The sequence below is a fragment of the Falco cherrug genome, chromosome 2 (assembly GCF_023634085.1).
Source record: "Falco cherrug isolate bFalChe1 chromosome 2, bFalChe1.pri, whole genome shotgun sequence".
NCBI classification, from domain to species: Eukaryota; Metazoa; Chordata; class Aves; order Falconiformes; family Falconidae; genus Falco; species Falco cherrug.
In genome coordinates, this window is record NC_073698.1 from 33,351,822 (window position 1) to 33,376,888 (window position 25,067).

The window sequence follows — 25,067 nt, forward strand, 5'->3', positions numbered from 1 at the left end:
TAGTGATCTTTTAAGAGTTTGGTGCTCTCCCTTGACAGGTATCTGTCTTCCTTAGATAGCTCCTGTGAATAACTCCTACCCTTTGTAAAAGTACCATAAAATGGTAGACAAGAGTATCAGTCCTCCAAGGTCAGACCACAGTAAGAGATGGGTCATGGTCACAGAGGCATTTTGAATGCCCAGATTGCAATTGCATGGTAAAGTCCTGACTCTGTTTAAGTCAATAATTAAATTACCATCAGGTAAAAAAAAAAAAAGGATTTCACCAGATGACTTTTAAGGTTACTTCATTATTGCCAAGGCTTAATAAAATAAATATATTTCAGAGGGTGAAGCTGATTTCACCACAAGGTTTTTTACCAGCTTTTTGTTCTGCTTGAGTTTTATTCATAGAACAAAGTAATGACTTTGACTTCATGCCTCTAGTTAGCATCTCCAGCAGCTTGGACACAATATTCTGTGGGTTTTTTCTTCAGACATGAAATCAATAATATTGAGAAGGGATGCATTTTTCCATTTGAATGCTTGAAGCTGTTATCAGAGCATTTCTCAAGTTCAACCAAACATCTTACATTTGATGTTGAATCTTCCCTTAATTTTCCCTCTCTGTATCTGCTTTTCAAGCAGTTACCAGATGATCCCTGACTCTAAGGAGGAGTATATCCAGGGTGAAATATTTCCACCATTTTACTAAATTGCTCACTTTATGCTGCACTGAAAGTGACATTATTTGTAACTGCACCCTAGTTTTCTCTTTTCACATACTCTGGTTAATCACTGATGATCTTTACCAAAGAGAAGTAAAGACAGCTCTTAAATGAGGCTTATTTTTGCAACAAGCTGGGCAAGGATTTAAGAAGCTAACCCACTTCAATTTTTGCAGAAGTCTGTAATTCCATCAGACTCATCAGAGTTAAATTATTGCACTTCACTACACAAACCTTTAACAGAAGCACCCAAGGGTACCTGCAGTGAACATCCCATGTCAGCGTATGTGTTAGTACACACCTGCCATAAGATGGGGCACTACCATGCTGACTGCCTCACATCAAACCAGGTGAGATGAAAAGGACCCCTGGACACAAGCAGAGGAGAGGGAGCTAGAAGAGTGCAATGCCTGCTCAAATCATCATCCCAGTGGTTTGAGACTACAGGAGAAAAGTTGGTCACCCTTACTGATGAAGATCCCAAGTGACTGCTGATGGTTTTGCTTCACTTTCTTGATAGTGCAACAGCCATTTCTGCCCACTCTTCAAAAGACTTCAGCTAGCCCACTCTTCAAAAGGCTTGCCTTTCCCAGAACAGCACAGGCTTGTGATAAAAAATGTGCTCAACATGGATAATGTAAGAGCAATTTGGTCCTAAAGTTACAGGCCAGAACACCCCAGTGCAGGGCTTGCACATGTCAGGAAATGAGTGTGTCTTTTCTGTCTGAGCTTCCCAGGTTTGTAAGCTGCGAACCTCAGCCTCAGCAAACTTCCATGTGTCACTTAGTAGCTTTCTTGGCTTTGCTGAGGTCCTCTGGCCTTGCAGCAGGCATTTCTGGAGCACATGGGAGTGAGTAGGTGCTGCAAAAAATGAGGTGATGACAACCGAGGGTGGGGGGAGCATGCTGGCAGTTTTTCCATACCCGAGAGCTCTGGGGTGACATCCTCCACAGAGGATGACAGAAGTTGGGGTTTGCTTCTGTCCTCCACCTGAGAAGGTCCAAAGCTGCATTTTGCAAAAAGAGTGTGGGCTACGTGCATTCTCCAGCCCCTCTGTTGTAACTGCTCCCCTTTGCAAGACCGTATTAGGTCAACTAATTCCTTTAAGAAATGCAGTCTAGAGAGGGCAAGCAGGGGTGCAGGGGTGAGGATAACCCCTTGAGGAGAGAGAGGTGTGGGGTTTGGTTTCTCGTTATGGGTGTGTTACATCATTAGAAGAAGGTGCAAGGACCCTGTAACCTGATCAGAGCAGGATGTAAAGACCCCAGGGATTACAAGGACCCGTTTGCTGTCTGGTTCTTCTGTCCTGGTGGGGCCAGGACTAGGGGGTGAGGAGTGGCTGTGCCTCTCTTTGCTCCCTGCCTTTTCCATTCCAGGCATTTATTTGTAGTCCTTCCATCACTCATTCCTTCTCATTTCCTTCAATTTAAGGCATGTGGAGTATGATAAATTCAAGCAGCTATGACTGTTCGCAGATCAGCAGCTTTCCTACTTACCGCGGCAGGCATGAGGAATGACCACCTCATGAATTCAATACCGCAAGGCCTGAAAAATAACAGGAGTTTAACTGGCTGTTTAGGACCATGTTATCAAAAAGCCTGCTCAGCCTTCAGAAGTTCTTACACACTGATAGATCAAGTCCCCCTAAGCTCCCCCCTTTGCCGCCCCAGCCCTGGTTCAGCATGTTAAAGGATAGCAATAGAGTTTCATTAGCACGGTGCAGATCTCTCTGCTGGCTGAATCACAGTCTCTGCAGTTTCAGCCACGATCTAACCCTACGGGGAGCAAATGACTACAGCAGACAGAAGTATATTCTGACACAGAGTGTGCTACCTGAAGCAGATCTGGGCTGTAGCAATAACCCCTTCGTTAACGTGCAGCAAGAAATCACATCACTTCCCTTGTTCCTAATTAAAAGTGTCAGAGTGGCATCATAACTTGGCTTTTGATTGGACTGAATTCCTGTCATCTGAGGGAGAAGAAGAGAGAACTCTGAGACACAATGATAAAACCCATTCAGCCACCCACTCAGCAAATCACAAAAGTTTTTTTACTTTAAATTTCATATGAGCTCCACAGGGAGACAGTTCTTCAATGCCCGGAGCTACCTGACATTTTAATAATATCTGATCATTATGTGCAGCCTTTCATCCCAAAGCATTTTCCCTCAGTATTTATACTGCACACGTATACAGAAGTCATCCCGTCATTTCTAGTGAGGAGTAACATTCAGCCTTATACATATGCAGCTGTGTGCTTAACCCACACAGTGTACAAGGCAGATTGGCTTGTCAGAGCACTCAGGCTCCCCCGCAACCACCTGAAGGATGACGGACCACCTCTGCTTCAGCCATACGCCTGCTACTGCAGTCCTGGGGGTTGTACACCACATTCACACTCCCTCCAACTTGCTAAAGTCCTTCAAGGAACAGAGAGGAAAAAGTGACAGAAGTGAAAAAGGAACTTCAGTAAACCCAGGATCTTCAAAGGACCATAGAATCATAGAATGGTTTGGCTTGGAAGGGACCTTACAGACCATCCAGTTCCAACACCCGGCCACGGGCAGGGACACCTTCCACTACACCAGGTTGCTCAAAGCCCCATCCAGCCTGGCCTTGAGCACTGCCAGGGATGGGGCATCCACAGCTTCTCTGGGCAACCTCTGCCAGTGTCTCACCACCCTCATAGGAAAGAATTTCTTCCTAATGGCTAATGTAAATCCACCCTCTTTCAGTTCAAAGCCGTTCCCCCTTGCCCTATCGCTACATGCCCTTGTAAGAGCCCCTCCCCAGCTTCCCTGTAGGCCCCCTTCAGGCACTGGCAGGCTGCTATAAGGTGTCCCCAGAGCCTTCTCTTCTCTGGGCTGAACAACCCCAACTCTCTCAGCCTGTCTTCACAGCACAGGTGCTCCAGCCCTCTGATCATCTTTGTGGCCCTCCTCTGGACTTGCTCCAACAGGTCCATGTCCTTCTTATGTTGGGGGTCCCAGAGCTGAATACAGTACTCCAGGCGGGGTCTCATGAGAGCAGAGGGGGAGAATTGCCTCCTTCCACCTGCTGGTCGTGCTTCTTTTGATGCAGCCCAGGATATGGTTGGCTTTCTGGGTTGTACATTGCTGGGTCATGTTGAGCTTCTTGTCAGCCAGCACCCCAAAGTCCTCCTTGGGGAATGTTCATCATCTTAATCAAGATCTACCCGCAAGGAATGACAGCTCCAAAATGTTTGTTTCAAGTACTTTTCATGTTTCCAGATGTGGAGATTCCTGTGAATATGGGGGTTGCCCTCAGTTTTCAGATACCTAAAATTAATAACTTTCAAATACAAATCCTTGCTGAAAACCATTCACTCTCATAAAACATTTACTGTTGGGCTTTACCCCTCCAATTGCTTACTTTTATTTTAACAAAGGCATTTTCAAAACAATTCTACACATCCCCGAAAGAAAATGAGCTGTGGGTTTTTTCCTAACTTTTTTTTTAGAAGTGCATCATTCTCGGGGAGATTGCTAGAGCAATATTTGTGTTAAAGACCATTTGAAGGCGCTTTCATAAGTTCTCAGTCTCAAGTACGCATGAAGTATCCCCTCCTACAATGACTTCAGCAGAGCTGCTGGGCGGGCAATGCTTTTGTTCAGCCAACCATTGGTGTGCTGCAGCTCCCTAACACAAAGGATGCAAAATGACAATTACCTTTTCCCTTGCAAAACAACCACCTTCACATCACATTAAACATCTGTGGTAAGTCATCAGGAACCTACACATAAATCCAGCTTTAGAAAATGAAGCAACCTGATCATACTTTTATAAATAAGCATGAAGTAACTTTCATATTAGTCATCTGTATTTTGCATATGTACCTTCCCATAAAATAGATGTGCTCAAATACAATGAGAACAACATAAAGAGATAGTGACAATGAGAAAAGCATTTTCATATTATTGCTAGTTGCCTAAACTCAGCAGGTGAAAGTTATAATAGTAAAAGCTTTGTAATGAAAAAGTTAAAAGCATCTCTCTGGCAAATGGATTGGAAAAATAGGTTGTCAAGAGCACCATAATACAATTAATCTTCACTCTTGGAAACAGTTCTATCATGTAGGATAAATCAGACAAACAAATCTTAGATCCATAGAGGTGTGTTTGAAGTGCTTCGTTTGCAAGATCTTATATTCGCTGTTCTAATTTTTCTTCGTTGTTTCTATAATTTTAAAGCCAGATAATTGTTTTAAGCCAGCTGTCAACTGTTTATTTGTTAATCGGTGCACTCTTAAATTTACAGTCATGGTACATTATATATTAGTGTACTTTAGAAGTAAATTTCTGTATTAGTATGCTTTCGAAGTAAATACAATGACCTGTGGCTGGCAAAACCAACACTAGTTTCTTGCATAGCACAAAATAAGTTATCAAGTTTAGGCTTGACCTGAATGGAAAGGTGACACCTGGTCGGTATAATTTCTAATGATAGACCAGCCACATTTAAGAGCAGTGTAGCATATGGCAAATATGTCCTTCTGCATCACTAGGTAGATGGTAGAAGGAGAAGGATCCTCTGAGACCCTGGAAAAAACCACCACCAGCCAAGGGTTTTTTTACTGAATTGTTGACCTGGTGCTAACTGTAGAAGTAGCATAGGCTGCTTGTGAGAGCTCTGGTTTTGGTCAGGTGGTTGGATGCCTCGTTTCTTGGCTTATTCTTATTATACATGACACAACACTGACCAGGGCCATGTAAAATATGATATTTCTAGGAAGTAGTTAATTTGCTAGCAAGATCAATTCATTTGCAGCAACAAAATAATTCTATTAATCAAAGATTATGAGCAATTTTCTAGTCATTAGAGTATTTTTAGAGGAGTAGTCAGCAGAGAGTCAGAAACAGTCACTGTAAGAGGGCATGCTGAAAGAAGAGCTTGTAACACACACGATGTTCCTGGAGAATTCTGAGTTACTTTCAGAGTTCAGACACTCAACCAGATTTCCACACATGACAGCACAGCACAGTGCTGTAGCAGCCCATGAAAAGGAACAAGATCCATTAAAGGAAGAATTAGAGCCATTTGGCCCAAATGAAGCATTGCTGCTCTTGGGAGTTACTGAATCCTGCAGCAAACTCAGCATTTATAAACAAACGGTACTGATGGCCTCATCTTGCTCCCCTTTCTGGCTGATCAGGATAAAGGTCCATTGGTGGAAAATACATATGCAGACTTACACATGTGTACAGTGTGAATCCCTCCAGTAACTGGCCTTTGACGCTCAGTCTGTCTCATAACTGGCCCCTGCCTCGTATACACACACACACACACACAAACAGGTCTTTTAGTCATTCCCCATACCCCACAGCATTCCCAGTGGCTGGCTTGGAGCCCCCGGTCCCTCCAGTAGGTCATGTGCAGTCTCTCTGGTCTCTCCTGGATCCATCCCAGACCTATGGTCATTTCAAAAGGTAGCTCCCAAGCTTATTAACCTACTCAGTGGCTAGTCTGGCTGGATGCTCACCAGTGATGACTGAGCAGCATACGCACACACTCTGGTCTCTCTGACTGTGGCACCCCAGACACACAGCCCTCTGACCTTTGGGCCCACTCCAGCTGCTGCACCCAGACCCCCTCACACACATCCATGCACACCACACAGAATAGAGTCACCCAGGAAAAGAATTAGAAATTTAGTTTAATGAATATAATGCATGGTGAGACAGGTGTACTGACCAGCAACCTGTTTACATGTGACCAGTCCCTTTTATCCCTTCCCAAACCACCATGGTCCGTCCCTTTTCCTGCCTTTTGTTCCCCCACTAAGGACACTAAACTGTCTTGTACAAAACCAAGATGCTCTTCCTCTGTATCCCATAACAAGTCCCATGTCCCTGTAGGCAATGCTCCCCTTCAGTCTGTTAGATGATCTGGAGAACATGTCCGTTGACTGGTCTTAATTGGTGCCATGCTCAGTCCCTGGGACTGACGGTCTCCTGTGACAGCCCTGGCAGAAGCTGGATCAGGGGGCTGTCTTTTCTCTGATTAGGTTGTTGGGCTTTCTCCATCTGTGATGGTGCCTCTGTCCTGCTTTGTGCTTCGGGAGGTAAGACTTTAATTACAATTATCAGGAGAAAGCAGCAAATGACAGTGGTTGGAAAATCCCTTCTGCAGGGAATGGAAGTACCCATCTGGTGATGACACCTCCCATATTGTTTGACGAAGGCCAGAACTGGGATGTTGCAGAGGAACTGATGAGGCTTATCCAGGCATTGGACCATTACCCCTTGTTGCCCATCCATACACTCTGATCCTGCAGCTGATCTTGCTTTGAGCAGGAGAATGGACCAGAAACATCCCAAGGTTGCCTATGTGATTTTGTGATTCTATAATCATCTGAGTCATGGTCACTGTCTGTGAGTGTACTCATAAATTGCCACATTTGCAAGGAAATTTGATTTAAGTTAAATTTGAATAAGTTCTTTCATTGTAGTTTAGCTCAGCTTGGACTGAATAATTTTCTATTCACCGTGGATAAGAACATAGACAAGGACAGTAGCCCATTCTCAACTGACAACATTTTTAAAGTCAGAACTTGCCCTGTACCTCAATCTTGCATGTCCCCATAGATTTAAGGTGCCTGACTTGATGTACATTGAAATTAATGCAAGGCGTCTGTTCACTTGATTGGAAATTGAATTAGGCTTCATTCAGGTTAAAAAAGCAAGATTAAAGTTTCAGATGTGGGCCTGAAGTACATTTAAAGACCAGCAAAACAAGCACAACTATACTAGACTTAAAAGATCTCCAGGTAAATGAAAATAAATTAAAAATATGCAGTCTTCATGTTGCAGGCCAGTTTCTACCGGTGTTTGCAGCAGAACTGTCAAACCTGCCTGGCCGTCAATAAGCATTTGGGCAGGCACGTCTGAAGTCTAAGCTCAGTTCTGTGGACTCAGAACGGGTACATGTGTGCCTTTCAAGAGCTTAAGGACTGCAGATTTGGTATCACATGTGCATGGTTCTTTCCTCTATCAAAATCATAACATTACCTCTTCTTTTCAATCTTACAGCATCTCTCTGCCCTGCTGTTAACAGCCTGCAAGACTTTTTATTATGTTTCAGATATATAGGGTTTTTTCCTCCTACTCATTTTCTTTTTTGAATCCCTTGGCTGATGAGAAAGTGTGGTGTATCCCTTACATCTAGCAACATTCAGCATTTGCTCTGTCGTATGCCTGCTGTGGCCAACATCTAGTCTTTCCTTCTGCTACTGTTTTAATACCTCATACAATTGGCTTTGTACATATAGCACAAATGCCAACATATCCTGCAAACTCTTCCAGAGGCTGGTAGGATATTTTTTTTTCTTTACTAGACGTTTCAGAAGGTGAAATATTTTTACCCCCTCACCACACAATTCTGCAGAATCCTGTATACTACAACAAAGGGAATGAGGCCTTTGTAGACAATATGCAAGCAGTCATCATTCCCCCTAGATTTAAAGGTGATTATCAAATGTTTGGATTACCCAGATAGCAGAGGGAGTATTTCAGCTCTTTGGATATTTGTCATTTGCATCCTGATCACATGCCAGGTGTCTTCAATGTCACATTCATTAAATCCCATATTCTGCCTTTGAAGCAGTCCTGAACAACGGGTGATGTGGAACTGCACTCTGGCAGGAGTAGTTTCCAGGTAGGGCAGCTACTCTTCAAGCCCTGCTCAGCATTTGGTCAGCATTTATGGGTAATGACAAGTCCTCAGTCCCTCCATATTTAGGGAAGCTGGCTAGCATATGTTTTCAGGATCACAGAACCTTTTAGGCTAAACAGAACCATTTTTGCTAAAGAGAGAAGCCCCAGGAAAGAGGAGACATTTTCTATTCTATCTGCCTTTTTTGCACTGATGCAAGACTGGCCTATAGAGGATTAGTGATGTCTGGATTGAGTACTTTTTATTTAATACTGTACTTTCCCATGGTGGGGGAAGAAACCAGTGACGAGCTGAAGGACTCAAGTCATCCAGCCTAAACATCTGGGGCTTTCTGATCCACTAGTCCCCTGGAGTGTAGAGCTAGCCTTTCGTTGTTACAGTACCTGCAACCACCCTCTGTAGAAAGTCACCCCATCTCGTCTACTCTTCAGGACTTCCATGTCTTTCTCTGGCAACTACAGCTCTCGGAGGAGTCACACTCTTAATTTGTTGCATCTACATGTGGGACTCAGCTGCTTTGTGGTGAGCCATGGTGGACAGTGAGACCAGGCATCTTCTGGAGCAATCCACTTGCCCATGCCTCTGCATTTGCTTCCAGAAGAAGCCAGGGTACATGAGAGAATGACACAAACCCAGCTTCTGTCCCACCTTACAGCCAGGACATGGCTAAGGTATACATCCATGTGCAAAACCTGCCATGTACAACTCTCCACAGCCATCAGCTCCATGTCAGTGGTGGTGTCAGAGGTCTGCCTGTGGAAATGAATAGTCCATGTGAGAAAATTGTTATTTGTCATTCTCTGTTTTATCCAGGAAGTTCTCCTGAAAGTTTCCAGAAAGACTTTCCCTCTGTCTTTCCCTCCCTGGTTCAAAAGCAGGGAGCCCCAAATCAAAATGCTAGTCCCAAGGGGTACCTGCAGAATCATTGAGTTTGTCAAGCCCACAAGGGGAATTCATGTCTTTTCATCATCTGCTGATGGATGAAAGTGTCATTTGCAGGAAAAGGTCCAAGCTGACAATGGTGAGAGCATCACACAGAATGGCTGCATTCATGCTGAGCAGCTCTGGAGCTGTCATCATCAAATTGGGTCTCCATGTTCTCTGATACCTGACATAATTTGTGAATAATGAATAGGCCCAGGTCCCTAATGATCACCAGGTGTGATTTAACCTGGATTAAGCCTTCTACATACTGTATTTAGTTCTCACAAGGTCATTTCAATTCTAGTAAGTACTGATTTGCACATGCTCAGCTGTGTTCTTGCCCTTTAATACAGTAACTGACAGATGGTAGGAAAATATTCCTTTTAGAACAAAACCTGCTGAAGGAGACTGCTTAGGGCCTCAGAAAATACAATTTGCCAAATAAAGGATGGTCTCCAAGAAAGAAAGGAACTACTGTAATGTAGTAGATATTAAATAATTTTCCTCAGGCATCTGGTGTTCAGTAGCTTTTTCTCACGTCAGAAAGGTGACCTAACTGTTTCCAACTATTTATTGCTTAATTCACCTTTGTACTCTTATAAGTCTTATTTCTGTGGGTTGGCATAAGTAGTGCCTCTAAAAATGTGCAAATTAATTGTGTGAGGATTTGTTGTAGAGGTTTCATAGGTACCAATTTGTATCTGCAGTGTGTAGTCAGATACCTTTTGACTTACACTGTAATTAGCCTGGTTTCTGGGTGAATTTCACACTCATTTGTTAGACACAATTATGCCCATTTCTCTTAAATCACTATTAATTCCTGGCAACGTTGCTACTGAGTCTTTTATGTGAGCCTGCACACCCTGGTTTTCCTCATGGCCTGTGCAAGCTTATTTTGGCAGCTGAATACATCAGATTCATCTAATTTATCATCTTCTGTGAGTCAAGATAGTTTTGGATGGCAGAAACCTCTCCTTTCCAAACCTCCAAGAACTTGCAACCTTCTAAAGCCAGTCGCTTGTTGAGTAGATATCTTTGACACACTTAGTTTCCTTAGGCTCCCCCATAACCAATGGTTTACTCTTTTATCCTCTGTACCAACACGTAGTTAAGAAAGACTTGATGTGACTTCCTTTAGCATCCATTTACACTGTCCTATAAATCATACAAAATGTTCTGCACAGGCTCAAATCTAGGCATTAAATGAGAATCCATCTGTTCATTGCTCCCAGTGGGAATATAGTTTCTTTCTCTGCATCACTGCTTGACAAAACTTCTAATCCCATCTGAAACTGCTAGTGTGTTGTATTTGGGGCCTGTTATATCAAATACACATCTCTCTGCTCTCTCTTTCCCCTCTCAGGAATTGTTATTTTTAGACTGCTTTTCTGTCTCTGATGGAGTAAAAAGTTACATCTTAACCTGTACAAGCTTTGGTGGCATATGCTGCTCTGCTCTTCTACTGCAGTGCTGCAGTATCATGAAATCTGGCATCCAGCTCTGTTCTTCTGATCTGTAACCCCCTTGTCATGACTGCCCTTATGGAGAAATGCATGTTAACACTTCATTTATTTCTGTTTCTTGCCTGGATTTGCTTTCACTGTTCTTGGATACCATGGCCAGAAGTAGATGAGTATTCGCATTAGCCTTTGGCTCTATCAAGAGGGGAATCAACACTACTGGACAACTTAGAGCATACTCCTGCTGCTATAATGTGCCCTGTGCATGACAACACTGCAGGAGTGTTAGTGTCAAAGTGATGTAGCTGCCAGAGTGCCCAGGCACACCATTATTTTAAGAGGGGATCACTGCAACTCAAACTGCAGACTCCCTCCTACCTGTAGCTGTCTAAATCTGTGGCTAGAAGTTTCCCTTTGCAGCCAATGACGAATATAAAATAGGCACCTCTAAGGTCCGATTCATTTCAATATAAAATAAATAACTAAAATACATGACTAAAAAGTTATTTCATTTCTACTGACTAAAAAGGCAGCAAAGGCTGACTAGCTTGCACATACACAACTACACATCAGTCTCTGGCCAGGAGACATGCCTCAGTTGGCCACTACAACTGCAGCAAACCACAGGTGACTCCGTGCATCTTCACTGTGGGCCAAGGTCTGACAGAGCCCCTTCTTGCTGGAGTCTAAGGATACGCATGTGCATGTATGCCACTCAAATGCACATACAGTTTCTTAGCTGACACATGGCAACTTGTTCCTCTTCACAACGCAAGGGAACATTTGAACCATTGATACATCTGAGCCACGAGGCACTGCATATTGGGTAGCTGCTCCTTGGAGCCAGTCTATAAGGAACACAGTGTACATCACTGGGTGGGGAGTGTGGTTTTGGGGGGGGGGGGGGGGTGTTGGTGTGGGTTTTTTTAATTGAGAATGAGAAAGTGCGTCACTGTTTTTACCAATCTCACAGAAGCCTTTAGTCATCTATAGAGGCACATTTTACATATTTTGGAGGTTTTGCCTTTTTTTAGCATGGATTATTCACACCTTCACAAATGCCCTAGAGCGACCCAAGCCCAGTGTCTCTCTTATTGGCAAAAAACTCTTGCCAAGAATTTTGGAATAAGGCACCACCCCGAGTGCATGTTCTATATGGCCCACATCATTACACCAAATAGTGCAAATTTCCTTGCATTTAAGGCTTCCCAGACCCATGCAGCCTCCAGCTGCTTACCTTGACTCTCCCTGCCAGGACAAGAGCACTATTCCTGCCCAGTCCCACCTCACACCACCGTATCTCCAGCTCCATGCTCTCTGCCTCCAAGGTTTTGCATGGAACTGCATTCACAGAGCAGATGCAGCAGCATGAGTCACTGTCTCACCAAGGAATGCGTTACTGTATATCAGTTGCTCCATGGAAACAGCCGGTGTATATGCTTGAATATTGTGCAATGCACTTTGAGGCCACTTACATGCCTCTGAAATAGAGGTAATTTGTTTACTTTGCATATACCCAGGAGAACAGCAATCTGTGTCACGTAACTGTCTGGGTACTTCTGACAGAGCATCTAACGTGTAATCGCTTGGCTGAGATTTGGATGGTTCAGGCCACCTGGCTGCAGAAAAAGGCGCTCAAAGCAGGAGCCTTGATTTGTTTTGCCCTTAAGGCTGGTTGTCTTTCAGTCCTCAAATCAATGTAGCTTTATGCAAACCACCTGTTAGGAATGGTCCCTGAAATGTGCTGACCCCCAAAATGTGCCTAGGAATTGTTTGGGACAGAAGCCAACACCATGCCAGGCACTGGTCGAAGAGTATAGCAGGGCAGGTGATTGTGCTCTAGTAGCTAGAAACATTGCTAGTGACTGTTGAATTTACTCTTATAGCTGTACCTGAATGTTTCCATCCATGTTCCCTAGAGGCGGTCTTTGTTTACAGCTTTAATAGCTAGAAAATGTGAGTTTTCTGACCATCCCCACGCTTTATGGCAGGTCTTTCAAGCTGTTATCATGAAGAAGCACTAGCAACAAAGTTATTACTTACTCCACAAGCAAAATTTCTCTTCTTGGCAGCTCTTGGCTTAAAGGTACTTCAAAAAGTGTCTTAATACTCTGCAAACAAATCAATTATTTATAATTGTCTTGTCTTTAGATGTGAATCAAAGTAATGATCTTTTTATAGAGTTGAAAGAAAGCAGACAGCTTTAATTGAAGTAAATGAAATCTACATGACCACCTGTGTTTTGTTGTTTTTTTTTTAACTGTATAGGAAATCAATGTATTGACAGTAGCATTGGTCAACCAAGACAGAGAGAAAAATTCAGAGAAACGAAGCCCAGGTTTAAAGTCAGAGAAAGAGGCACTATTAATAGGTAAGATAACCCCAAAGAAGATTTTTGAGAACACATGTCTTTTAACAGTTTTTTGGTTTGCATATGTATTTACACGCATCTTTGTGTTAATAAAAGTAAAAGATATTTTTTATTTTTCATCTGTATTCATAATGGCTTTTAGTAAGAGAAAATCTAAAATACAAGTGAACTTTTCCTTTCTGAAAAATTCTCTAGAGTTTAATGAAAGGATTTCAGGTATGAATAAAATTGCAGGATCTGCATGTAGACTTGCAATCTGAATGTATGAAGACTTTATTTACATCAAGATATAGCAGGCTAGAATTGTATAACTTGTTATCTGATTATTAGACAAAATGTTGAAGGAGAAGGGGATGGAAATAATATTTGCAAACTACCAAGTAAAAAATATGTATACTGAATGTATTAAGCAAGACAGATTTATGCTTTTTACATTAGGTGAGGGAATTAGCAATATGAATATTTATGAAGAATACCACAAGGACTGTCATATCCTTTACCTAGAATAAAATCTTTACAATAAACTCGAAAGAGTGCCTAAAAGCTAAAACTTCTAGACAGTGGGCCAGCTAACTGGTACCTAGCATTTAGCCACACAGGAACGCTGCCTGTACCCACGCAACCCTTGGAGGGAACATGCCCCATTTATATCTGTGCACGTTTTGCATTTGGTTTCAGTGGGGCAGATTTTCATGGAGCCTAAATGTCCAAAGTGCTCCCTATGGCATGGTTGCCATTCACAGGAATGCTGACCTAAAAGACCAGGTTTCATTTCTTTCGTTTGGTCTTTTCACAAAATCAGCGGTGTCCTGGTAGGTGACAGTTCCAAAACTACCTTAATTTGTTTAAATGCAACTCATTTGCATCTGCTAAGCACCAGGGAAGTTGCTGGTTTATTGCTGGGACATGGATTCAGACAGTTCAGACCAAAAAGGTAATTTAAAAGTGAAGAATGTATTTAAATGTTTAAAGGGCTTAGTACACAAACTTCCTGTGACTGGTGAGAGTGGAACAACGGGATGTACAGAAATGTATGAAATTTGATTTGGCTTATTATAATAAAATTTGGAACTTTTAATTACAGTGGACCTTTTCAAAGATAACTTCCGTGAGAAGGGTAGCAAGGATGGGATTTTAAGAACAGAACAAACTTCTTTTTCTAGGTCACTCATTATTTGACTGTAACTAGTGGTGGCGGTGTCCCAAAGTGCATCTTATCGATCAGATGTCCAGTGGCACACTCAGATAAACAGTCTAATCTCAGCCCAGATATTACTGGTCATGATACCCCTAGAATTGTCTTATTGTTACAATTCAAAGGCAAAAGATTGCTCAAGAAGATGGATTTCATGTTATCTTTTCCTCTGAGGCCTGTTCAGGTGAGGCAAGGGAAAAACGAGCCTTGCCTCCATCCATTCACTAGGTTTGTCTATATTTTACAAAATTCAATATTGTCTTAGAGAAAAGGAGCATAAAAGAAAAAAAAATTACAAAAAAGTTATTATGGAAGTCCAGTCAATAACTACAAAATATTTCCAAATGGCTTTTATTTACATCATATGAAAGAGCTAGCTTTGAACATCCTGAATTGAAAAGCCTTGGGAACACACATAACAAACGCAATGCCACTGGGAAAACTTGATTTGAATACAAACTGGATTTCCAGTCAACCCGCCCAAGTGTGATGGTCTTGGTTTTTGCTTCAAGAGCTCTTGTGTGTGTACTTATGGTCACACACAGCACAAAGAAGGCAACTGCTGCTAGGACTCAGCATAGTATAAAATTAAATGCACACCCCTCCCTTTGCAAGATCAGAAGTTTGTAAGTGTTATTGGAAAAATGAGGGAAGAAAAAAGGTGTTCTTTGCAAAGCAAGACTAAAATGAGTTAAATTGTACTTATCATTTTCAACCATGGGCAGTATTTGGGGAAAAATGAAATCCAAGATTATCCTAATTCATTCAGCATCAAGAATGGCCTGCAGTACACAAGATACAGTGACCCATTTTTGTCATTTGTAAGCATTTTTAATCCTGGTGTTTATGCTTTAAATGTAAGAAACTTCCCCTAGGGTGGTTCAGCTAAGAAACCCATCCAAACAGAGTTGAAAATATTTGCTCTGATTCTTACACTTCAAGTCTCCCCAAACATTAAGTAATACACATGCCATTTTGTATTTTCACTGTTTATTTAGAAGAGGATAAATTGGATAGTGCTTTTTTTTTTTTTTTTTTTTTTGATTCTGATGCACCAAATCTTGTTTTCTCTGGTCATCATTACTATACTGTCACTTGAATTTCACTGCAGAAAAAAATCTCTAGACTTAGATCCTGCCTTCTCCCAAGCCACTTTTATTCCCATACCTTTTACAACAATCCTGTAAATAACAATGAAGATAGACAGAACTGGCTCTCTTTTAAGAGAAAGTAAATAAGTAAATATGTCATAAAGGATTTGTGTTTTCTTCAGCAGCACTTAGGGGTAATACAGATTAAACAGTTTTCATAACCAGCATCAGTGTAATTACTAGAAAAATTTGAGGGAGTGAGGTTTCTGACACAATTATATGAAGCGTTTTCACAACAGAGCATCCAGTGAAGGGGAAAAAAGCAATAATTTTACTATTACGATATCCACAATTTTATATTGGTAAATCAAGCATAAAATTGGTAGTGGAAATGCTTCCAGCAAGTCTTTGTTTAGAAATTCCTTTATTCATCAGTATATTATCTTGGTCACTTACTTGCTAACTGCTGTCATTCCTGAAGATGAGCTATTGTGTTTACCATGTTATTATGACTGTATTAAAAATGTGCCATTTTCTATGTTTATTGGGTTGTGTAAAGAAAAATAAGAATCATAATTTATACTGAAAAACCTGCAAGAGCAGACTATTCAGAATTATTTTGCTTGTTTTAATGATATATTGTCCGAGGTAATTTCAATACTTTGTGTGCATTTGTTTTTAATACAGGTATCATATCCACATTTCTTCACGTCCACCCTTTTGGAGCCAATATAGAATATCTTTGGTCTTATATGCAGCAGTTGGACTCTAGGGTAAAAAAATTTAATCAAAATCTGTTTTCTCTATAGAAATATTGTATTATTCTTTACTGCAGGTTAAACTTTTCATGCGTTTCCATTAGAAAGATAATGGGATATGGGGCTTGGGGGTTTGCAGTCTTTATTCATTCGCAAATTGCAGTACACGTGCTTATGTTGAGGTCTTTGCCTCGTGCTGCTTAGCTATTTTTTGTGGCAAAGAAGAGCAGAGCTTTAAATAGCAAAGACTACTGGCTGATTTTGTAATACATGATCCTGAGATATAGCTGAGGAAAAAGAAAGCAGAACAAGAAGCAGGTGTAGCCGTGGCCATCAAATTGTGCAGAGTTTTAGGAAATGATTCCTTATTCATCTAAAACTTGTTAGTCACGGGTCACACTGAACATGAACTTTCATGAACACATGAATGGACCGTGAAGCATACCCTTTGTCTCCACATGGAAGCAGAGAGGTTGTCATAAAGGAATTGGCTGATCCTATTAAATTCAGAGGTGTGGCCAACACAAAAGTGAGGCAAACATACTACAAATGTTTTTTTTAATGAGTCATTCATGCAGTCCTTAGTCAATATGTCCCTGTAGGATAAGATTCTTTGACTCACTTTTAAGAATCTACTGTAGGATGAGATGAAATCAAGTCCCAAAAGGGCCTATTCCTCTCCACTGAATGTTAAGCCAGTCAAAGGTGAGAAGCTCAGTTGTGAAATAGCCACCATCCAGCCATGCCACCCATGCCACCCATAGCCAAGATCACCTTCCAGCTGCTTTGATGGGCTGCTTTATGCCTCTGGAGGATCCTTCCTCTGTTTCTGTGAAAAAATATACAGCTAAAAGCAGAGGAAATCCTGAGCTAGAAGCCCCCTACAGATAGGACAGGTTGCATGGATAAGTGAGGAAGGATGATGAAGTTCTTAGGCACTATTTTCATGCCATGGCAGCTCAGATTTGCTAGTGCTTTCCAGTCCACTGCTACGCACAATGGAAAGGGAGTAAGGAATGAAGATGGTAGAAAGAGGTGAGAAACTCATGAATTTCAATTTTAAAAAAAGTAAATAATCTAATTTTATCAAGTTCTGCTAGATTCAGAGTTTCACATCTGCAACCATTCCTCTTCTGCTTCTCTGATCCCTGCCTTTGCCACATGTACACCTCCCTTCATCATCCCCATTTCCTGCAGCACCCAGTCTGCTCAGTCTTCCCAGTCATCTTTCCAGTCCTTCCTTAACACACAGTATATGGCTAAGTTTCTGCCTTTTCCCTCGCTGACCCCTCCAGCTATGTATCTCTTGAGTAACAATGCCGACCATTTAAAATACTGGCTCCCCGGGCTCCAGCCCTGCTGCTCATTGCTTCTGCCCGCCAAGCACTTCAACTTTCTCCTGCGTTACTGCTGCGGTCCCTTCTTGTGCTTGTCTGTGGGCTCTGTCCTTGGATTTCTACTCACAGGAGTAAAGTGTTGGCGTCTGTGAGGCTGCCAGGATCAAACCTTGCAAACACAGCCTTCATGGAAGGGGCATTGTCTCCATCTCTCCGAGGTGACAACATACCAGCCCCTGCAGCTACCACTGGACCTACCTGCTGCATAATAAATGCGAGCTGCAAAATTTGACCTCAGTGGTTTATTTTGGAAGTAACTGCTTGTAGCAACAAATTACTTTTTAATAGCACAATCCAGAGATGCAATCTCAGAGATGAATTTCAATTACTTTCCATGGTTAGCCTGTCATTCCTCACCTGAACAGGAATGATAAGGTCAGCATACCCGTGTGGGCTGAGGGCTCAGTATAGAGCTCAGATACATTACCCAAAGGTAACCAGCTATCCGTTACTGCCATCAGAGTGTGTAAAAAATGGATCTGATTACTCTGGGGCTTCAGACTGCCTCTAACACTGATTTTTCGGCACCACCTTTAACAAATCATTTAATCTTTCTGCCACACTAACCTCTTCAGGAAAATAAGAGCTGATAGAAATTTTCTTGCCTCTCTTGGGTGGAATGAGGTACAATTAACATATTTTATGTTTATATATACTATTTTTAAAAGAAATTTTTTCACCATGGAAGGTTCCTACTAATATGAATAAGCAGAAATACGTCATTGCCAGAGAAGCCTATCAAACCATGGAGATACCTGTGGATAAAAGGCAGCACCCATAGATTTCTTTACTCTTCCCTTCATGACCATCACTACAGAAAAATGTTTTATTTTCTGTGACTGTTCATTTCTTGACTTCCCTACGGATTATACCAGAAGGGTTGCCTTCATGAAAGTGTTTTCTACAATAAGAGGATATTTCCCATTAGGAAGGTGACCAGTCGTTAAGGTTTAAAAACCATGAAAATACATTGAGCAATGCTGAGTTTATTATTAAACTTTATTGCTGAGTTATCTGGGGCTGCTGAACAGGGCCAAACTGGGAGAAGATGGCTCCATGGATAGTCAGCCCTAAGTAACAGAAGTGAGCTGATTAGAAATAAGGTCCCTGTGTTAGCTTTTTTGCAAGAGAAAAAGTGATGGAGGTAGAAGGAGGATTCAAGAGCTCATGGGATAAGAGGAAAGAATAAGGTCCCGTTTGCTTCATCCTCACCAGATGTTTCCCCACAAGTGTAGTTCTTAGATGGATGTTGTACCAAGCTGTGTGGCAGCAGCCCCGACAAAGTAGTTGTCCTTCTTTTACAACAGGATGCCACTTCCAACAGCAGAATCATTCTGGCAAGGAATCTGCACTTGCTTTGGAGTCTGGAAATTCATGTCAGGCTAAAGTTAAAAAAAATAAAATAATAATGGTTGGTTGTTTTCATCTGGCCTGGATTTCTCCTGGCCCCTTATTTATGTTCTCCGTATTTCCTCTTTCCAATCTACAGGGCAGCTTTCTCACTGTAATTTTCCCTTCTTTTTTTTTTTTTTTCTCAGATCTCTGCAAATGAGATAGAAATGCTTTTGATGAGACTGCCACGCATGTTTAAACAAGAATTCACTGGTGTAGGAGCAACACTGGAGAAGAGGTGGAAGTTTTGTGCCTTTGAAGGAATTAAAACTATCTGACTGTGACTAGTAATGAAGCTATGCAGAATAATTCCTACAGCATGGCAGGGTTATAAAGTATTAAAGTAAGAGATTTGGGTTTGGGCACATAGTAGTATGTTTTCAAAGTTATCCAAGCCTAATTTTAGTTACATTTGTGAAGTTCTCTTGTGAGTGGAAATGTAGTTGTGCACCAGTTCCTAAAATAAAATACAATTTTTAAAAAAGAGTTTCAAAATGTGACAGATCTGTTTCCTATGAAAACTGAAGAGAGATACCACAGTCATAATGATTTCAAAATACTACATGTCCTACATCTAAGAAAAGCTCATTGAGCAAACATTTAAGGAGAATGATTGCCTGGTTATGGTCGCTAAGCTACAGCGATGTATATGTAATATGTAGTAGAACTCATTCAGTTTTGTTATTGAAAGTTCTTTCTGTTTAGTAAGAAAATTGAGTAATTTTACAGTGAGGAAAAGCATACCAAAAGAAAACTTGAAGATGTGTCTGAAGTTATTGTATTTTGTAAATTAAGTTATATGCTGTACCAGGGATTTTTGCCTTATTGAAAGAGGCCTGAAAATGTGATTGGAGTCCTCAAGAATGCTTTATCAAGAATATTATTTTTCTAATGTAACTATTCTCCATTACAAGTTCTTTTAACATGGATTGCATATCGATTTTCATAAACATGTAAATAAGGAGGAAACCAGTGTTACTGTATTGTATTTGGTATGTAACATTCAGGTTTATGCATCAAAATAAATATTCAGTTGCATTACTGTTACAAATTTTATAGCAGATATATTAATTTTTATCAATAAATATGACTTCTACCATATTGTTTGTACAAGTTTTTCTTCTGATGTTTTTGAATTTTTATCAATCCAGCAAGAGTCTCCTGGCACTTATCTTTCTCCTGTCTAAACTATTACTTGCAGATAACTTGGTTAAATTAATTAGGAATCAAGAAAAGAGCTTGCAATATTAGCTAAGATTGAAAAAACTAAAAATATTGGTAGAGAAAGTACCAGCATGGACCTTTGTTTAGCTGAACAGATTTCATTTGTTTTTTCAGACAAGCAGCCAGGTTAAAAACAAACACCTTCAAATTCCTCATTGTCAGTGTTGTTGGGTAGTCACAGTGCATCCAATTAGTTACTCCTAACTCCCAGCTAATGCTTCTGGCCTTTGGTCAGCCAAGGAAAGGAATAACTCACTCTTGTCGGTGTCCCTTAAGTAGGGACATCAGTGTAAACTGTCCTTTAGGATTTAATGTCAAATACACAGCATTTCAGCACACCTGTAAGAGCCAGCGAAAGCTGAAGAAGTGTGTGTATCAACCCAGGCAGGTGAGTATGGAAGGAATCACTCCTCTCAGAGCTCTGCTTTAAAGAACAGCATCAGTACATTATTTGGCATGGTGCTGGATATGAAACAGCCACCCCCTGAAAGTCACACCTCTGTGCAGGCAGAGGAGCCAGCTGCAGGAGAGCTAGCCCTATAAAGTGGGGCACCAGCAGCAGGAAATATGGCAAATTGCAACAGACGCAGGGAGTATCCAGATAGATGTCAGAGTGATGTTTCACTCAGGTTCTTCAATGAACTGCAATTAGTGTCAAATGCAATTAGTCGTGAACGAACTCTCCTGCATGGCTGTTAGTGATTACTGCTTTAGGACCTATTTCTTTTCTGGCACCTACCTGTAATACAGAAATATTAAATGAAATGTTAATTGTCTACAAAAGGGAAAAAGAAAGAGGCTTAGCAGGTCTATTATGGGAGAAAATTATGCTTTCAGCCAGTACACACAAAAAATTTTCTAAAGAACGTACATCTTTATTATGGTTGCCACAGAACCTGTGTTAAGTTCCTCAGGTGAAACTAGTAATTATATGCCAGTTATGTTAACAAAAATTAACTAATTTAATCCAAATAACAACTCTTCCTTCTCTTGCGATCATACAGATTTATTTATTCAGGCAAAAACGTGATAGGTCTGACAACTCTTATTTAAGTATTGTAACGTAAAAGTGTATGGATGGCGCTTATGCTGGGGAAAAGAGATGTGAGAAAACTTTCCCCTCAGCTTTCTTCATGCCATACTTATTCATTATATTCTGTCCTGCCTTTTCTCTTGTGTCCTACTTTTTTTTCTCTTTAGCTCATCTCCTCTCCCACAAAACAGCTCCAATCCCAGATAGCCACAAAACATCTTAAAACTGACAGGACCTTGTCACCTAATAAACATATTTGCTGTGTGTGTGGTTTCTTTTCTGTTTGGGGCTTTTTTTTTTCCTTCCTGGCTTTTTCATGTCTATCTAGACCATAAGTGCTTTAGGAAAGTGACTTTTTAGTCCTTGTGTAGCACCAGCTAAAAAGGAACTTTCTTCACTGGCCTTCAGATACCACCATGGAAGATCTCAACTTTAAGTATAAATTGCATGTAGACATCATGCAATATCACAATGTATCAGCTGAGATCTTGAAACTCAAGGGGATCCTCATGAGGATCAAGTTGGACCCCAGAACTGGCTTTAACATTGTGTGCTCAGTAGCTTTGGGGGAAATGGGGTTAAAATGCTCAGCTCCATCACTTAGCTCCTGAAATGTCCTTATGATGACCTGACCCTTGGGGGATCCAGCTGGGTGTCCTGAAGTGATACATTGGGATGAATATCAAGGAAGCCATCTCTGAAAGACATCTAGACTGACCAGTAGGAAGCATTTCTTTTACAGAGAGGGTGGTCAAACACTAGAACAGGCTTCTTAGAGAGGTGGTCAATGCCCCAAGCCTGTCAGTGCTTAAGAGGCATTTGGAAAATGCCCTTAATAATGTTTTAATGTTTGGTCAGCCCTGAAGGGTCCAGGCAGTTGGACTAGATGATCGTTGTAGGTCCTTTCCAACTGAAAAGGTCAATAGTCTATGTATTATACCTCTTGCAGATATGTTACAGATATATGGTGAAGACAGTGATGGCCTGCAAGCCAACACTAAATTTTGGCAAAGCACCCTTTAGCCACCTTGCCTGAGCAGTAGTGTCCATCAATCTGATGCCATCATGTCCCAGAAGGATGTACTCCATATGGAAGTGTGTCAGTGGAGCACAGCTGTAAACCCGTGGAGCCGTGGCTGTGGGTGACGGCGCACTTCTTAGTACTGCTGGGCATTGCAGCAAAGTAACTGTGAAAATGGCATGAGGTGATGCCAGTTAGCTATGATAAAAAAAGAAGTCAGTCAGGTGGAAAAGGCGGCTAGCCTTTCTCTGTGTCACTTTATCCTGGTGTTGGGAACAGAGGCTTGGTAAGTTGCAGCAGAAGTCGGTGTGCTCTCTGCTGGTTTTGGCTGGGAGAGAGTTAATTTTCTTCACAGTAGCTAGTATGGGGCTATGTTTTGGATTTGCGCTGGAAACAGTGTTGATGATACAGGGGTGGTTTTGTTACTGCTGAGCTTACACAGAGCCAAGGCCTTTGCTGCCTCTCACCCACCCATCAGTGAGGAGACGGTGGGGGGCGGGGGGACGGGTGGTGAGAACACAAGGAGCTGGGAGGGGACACAGCTGGGACAGCTGGCCCCAACTGACCAAAGCGATATTCCATACTGTATGTCGTCATGCTCAGCACGTAAAGCTGGGGGAAGAAGAAGGAAGGGGGGGATGTTTGGAGTGATGGCGTTTGTCTTCCCCAGTAACCATTGCGTGCTGGAGCCCTGTTGTCCTGGGGCTGGCTGAGCACCTGCCTGCCGATGGGAAGTGGTGAATAAGTTCCTTGTCTTGCTTTGCTTGTGTGCACGGCTTTTGCTTTACCTGTTAAACTGTCTTTATCTCAACCAGGAGTTTTCTTACTTTTACTCTTCTGATTCTCTCCCCCATCCCATGGCAGGGGCAGTGAGCGAGCAGCTGTGTGGGGCTTAGTTACCAGCTGGGGTTAAACCACAACACTCTCCCCCAGAACAAGGAAGATGTTGAGGCGGCCAAGTGGTACTTAGTGAAATGAGGCAGTGGAAGACCTGCAGCAAGTTTCTCCAGTTGAGTTAGGTAGAAGAAGGATGCATGTTTGGCAAAGACTCAAAGGCATTTACAGTCAGCAGGATGCTCACAAAGGTAGCTGGAAAGAAAACAAGGGAAGGAAAGGCCCAAAGAGACACCACATCATCAGGCTAACCACAAGCTCAAGAGGTAAAACTGTGCAACAGCCTGGCATACAACTGCAAGTTATGGCAGAAAGTCATAGCAGGGTCCCCTCTTCTGAAATAGGAACTAGTGGAGCAGGAGATTTGGTTTCTAACTGCCCAAATGTGCTGAAGGTACTGTGCAGAGAGCTGTAAGCTCAGTTGGCCTGAACTCCTGTTCTCCCAGGAGAGCTGTTTAGATCATTTTTGGCTTTGAATTGTCTTGGAATGGTGGCAGAGTTGACTTTCATCACTTCAGAGGGCCCAGCCTCTTACTGCACTGTATTTGATTGCCACTCGAAGGCTTAAGAGATATACTGTGCAAAACCTCCTGGCCAAATGTGCATTTCGCCCTGTACATTCAAGGGAGACGAGTGTAACCTCTCTGTTAAACTGCATTTTATACCCACAAGAGATAGCAATGTTTGATGAAGACTGCATTATCCCCATTACTGAAAAGGAAATTTCTAGTATCTCCTCATGCTATTGCACATAGTGGAGTCTAATTGTTTATTGAAGTGTGCATGTTTCAAGCAAAACTTCATGTTCACAACTGCCAGACCATCACATTCACTTAAGGAACAGCTATACTGAGATTTAGAGAAAATCCTACATCGAGCTACGCTACATTTAGCTACGCATCATGTACAGTAAATGCTGTGGAACCTAAAGCTAGAAAATTTGTCTTAAGAGCATTCAGGATGGTTTGTTTGAGTCAAAAATCTGGTCTTGCAAGCATTGTTTTATTTAAAATCAGAGTGGCTTTGACAATCGGTGTTAGTATGGCAAAAATGTTCTGTGCTAATGTAATTTGATTTGGGGAATGAGGTCTGGGGAGAGGAAGAGGGAAAGGAACGGCCGGTTTGGGAGATACATTCTTTTTATGCCTCCAGTACCAGTAGTAGCCAGGTCTGATACAGGAATGATGTCCACTTTACAAATGCATCTCAGAGTTTAGCATTTGAAGTGAGACTTTTATCATCTTCTTCCCATAAAAGGGTACAAGTTGTCCCTCAGCTTGTCACTCTGGTTACCCTCATAAGATCTGCAGCTCTGTTCCCCTAACTTTTTCCTAGAAACAGCAGCAAATTCTTTCTGATTCTGTTCTTCAGTCAATCTCCTCTGGAAGCAACTGATGAGATGCTCAGGAAAAAAGAAATCTTCCTATATTTATTGGCATTAAGTGCCCATAAAGCAGGACAGAACCTGAAAGGAAGCCATTCCTTCTTCCAGACTCTCTGAGCGCACATGCATTGTGACTGCTAGGACCACAAAGGATGACTATTACTGAGCTAAAATGACATGTTTCAAAAACAAGTAAGTCAACTGAAAAAGCAGCCCAATCAGGAAATTAAGTTTACAAGGTACAGATCCTCTGACTACATAAACCCATTACATCGAATACATGGAAATCCTAATTTGTAAACAAAATCAAATGGGTACACTTGGGAGTACCTTTGATTAAGTGTTTTGCCTCAACACTGGGTGTTAAACATTTCAGCCTGTTCAGACTTAATGGACTGACTCCAATGTCATGCTCCCTCTCAACAGGGATAGTTGGGGGGCAGCAAAAGGAAAAACATATGTCTTCCTTTAGACCTAGCAGAGAGCACTTCTGCAATCCTACCACATCCATATTAGAACCATTGG

General features: G+C 41.7%; 1 protein-coding gene across 4 annotated transcripts in view; it reads left to right on the plus strand.

Moving 5' to 3' along the window:
- Window positions 1-20,087, plus strand: part of ENOX1 (ecto-NOX disulfide-thiol exchanger 1) — a 369,866-nt gene extending 349,779 nt beyond the window's left edge. For all 4 annotated transcript variants that reach the window (XM_055703149.1, XM_055703151.1, XM_055703148.1 and 1 more), the window contains 3 exons: window positions 13,051-13,153; window positions 16,127-16,212; window positions 19,133-20,087. In XM_055703149.1, the coding sequence (XP_055559124.1) occupies window positions 13,051-13,153; window positions 16,127-16,212; window positions 19,133-19,264 (321 nt within the window). In that variant the 3' untranslated portion in view covers window positions 19,265-20,087. The remainder of the gene's footprint in view (window positions 1-13,050; window positions 13,154-16,126; window positions 16,213-19,132) is intronic.
- The last annotated feature ends 4,980 nt before the right edge of the window (window positions 20,088-25,067 follow it).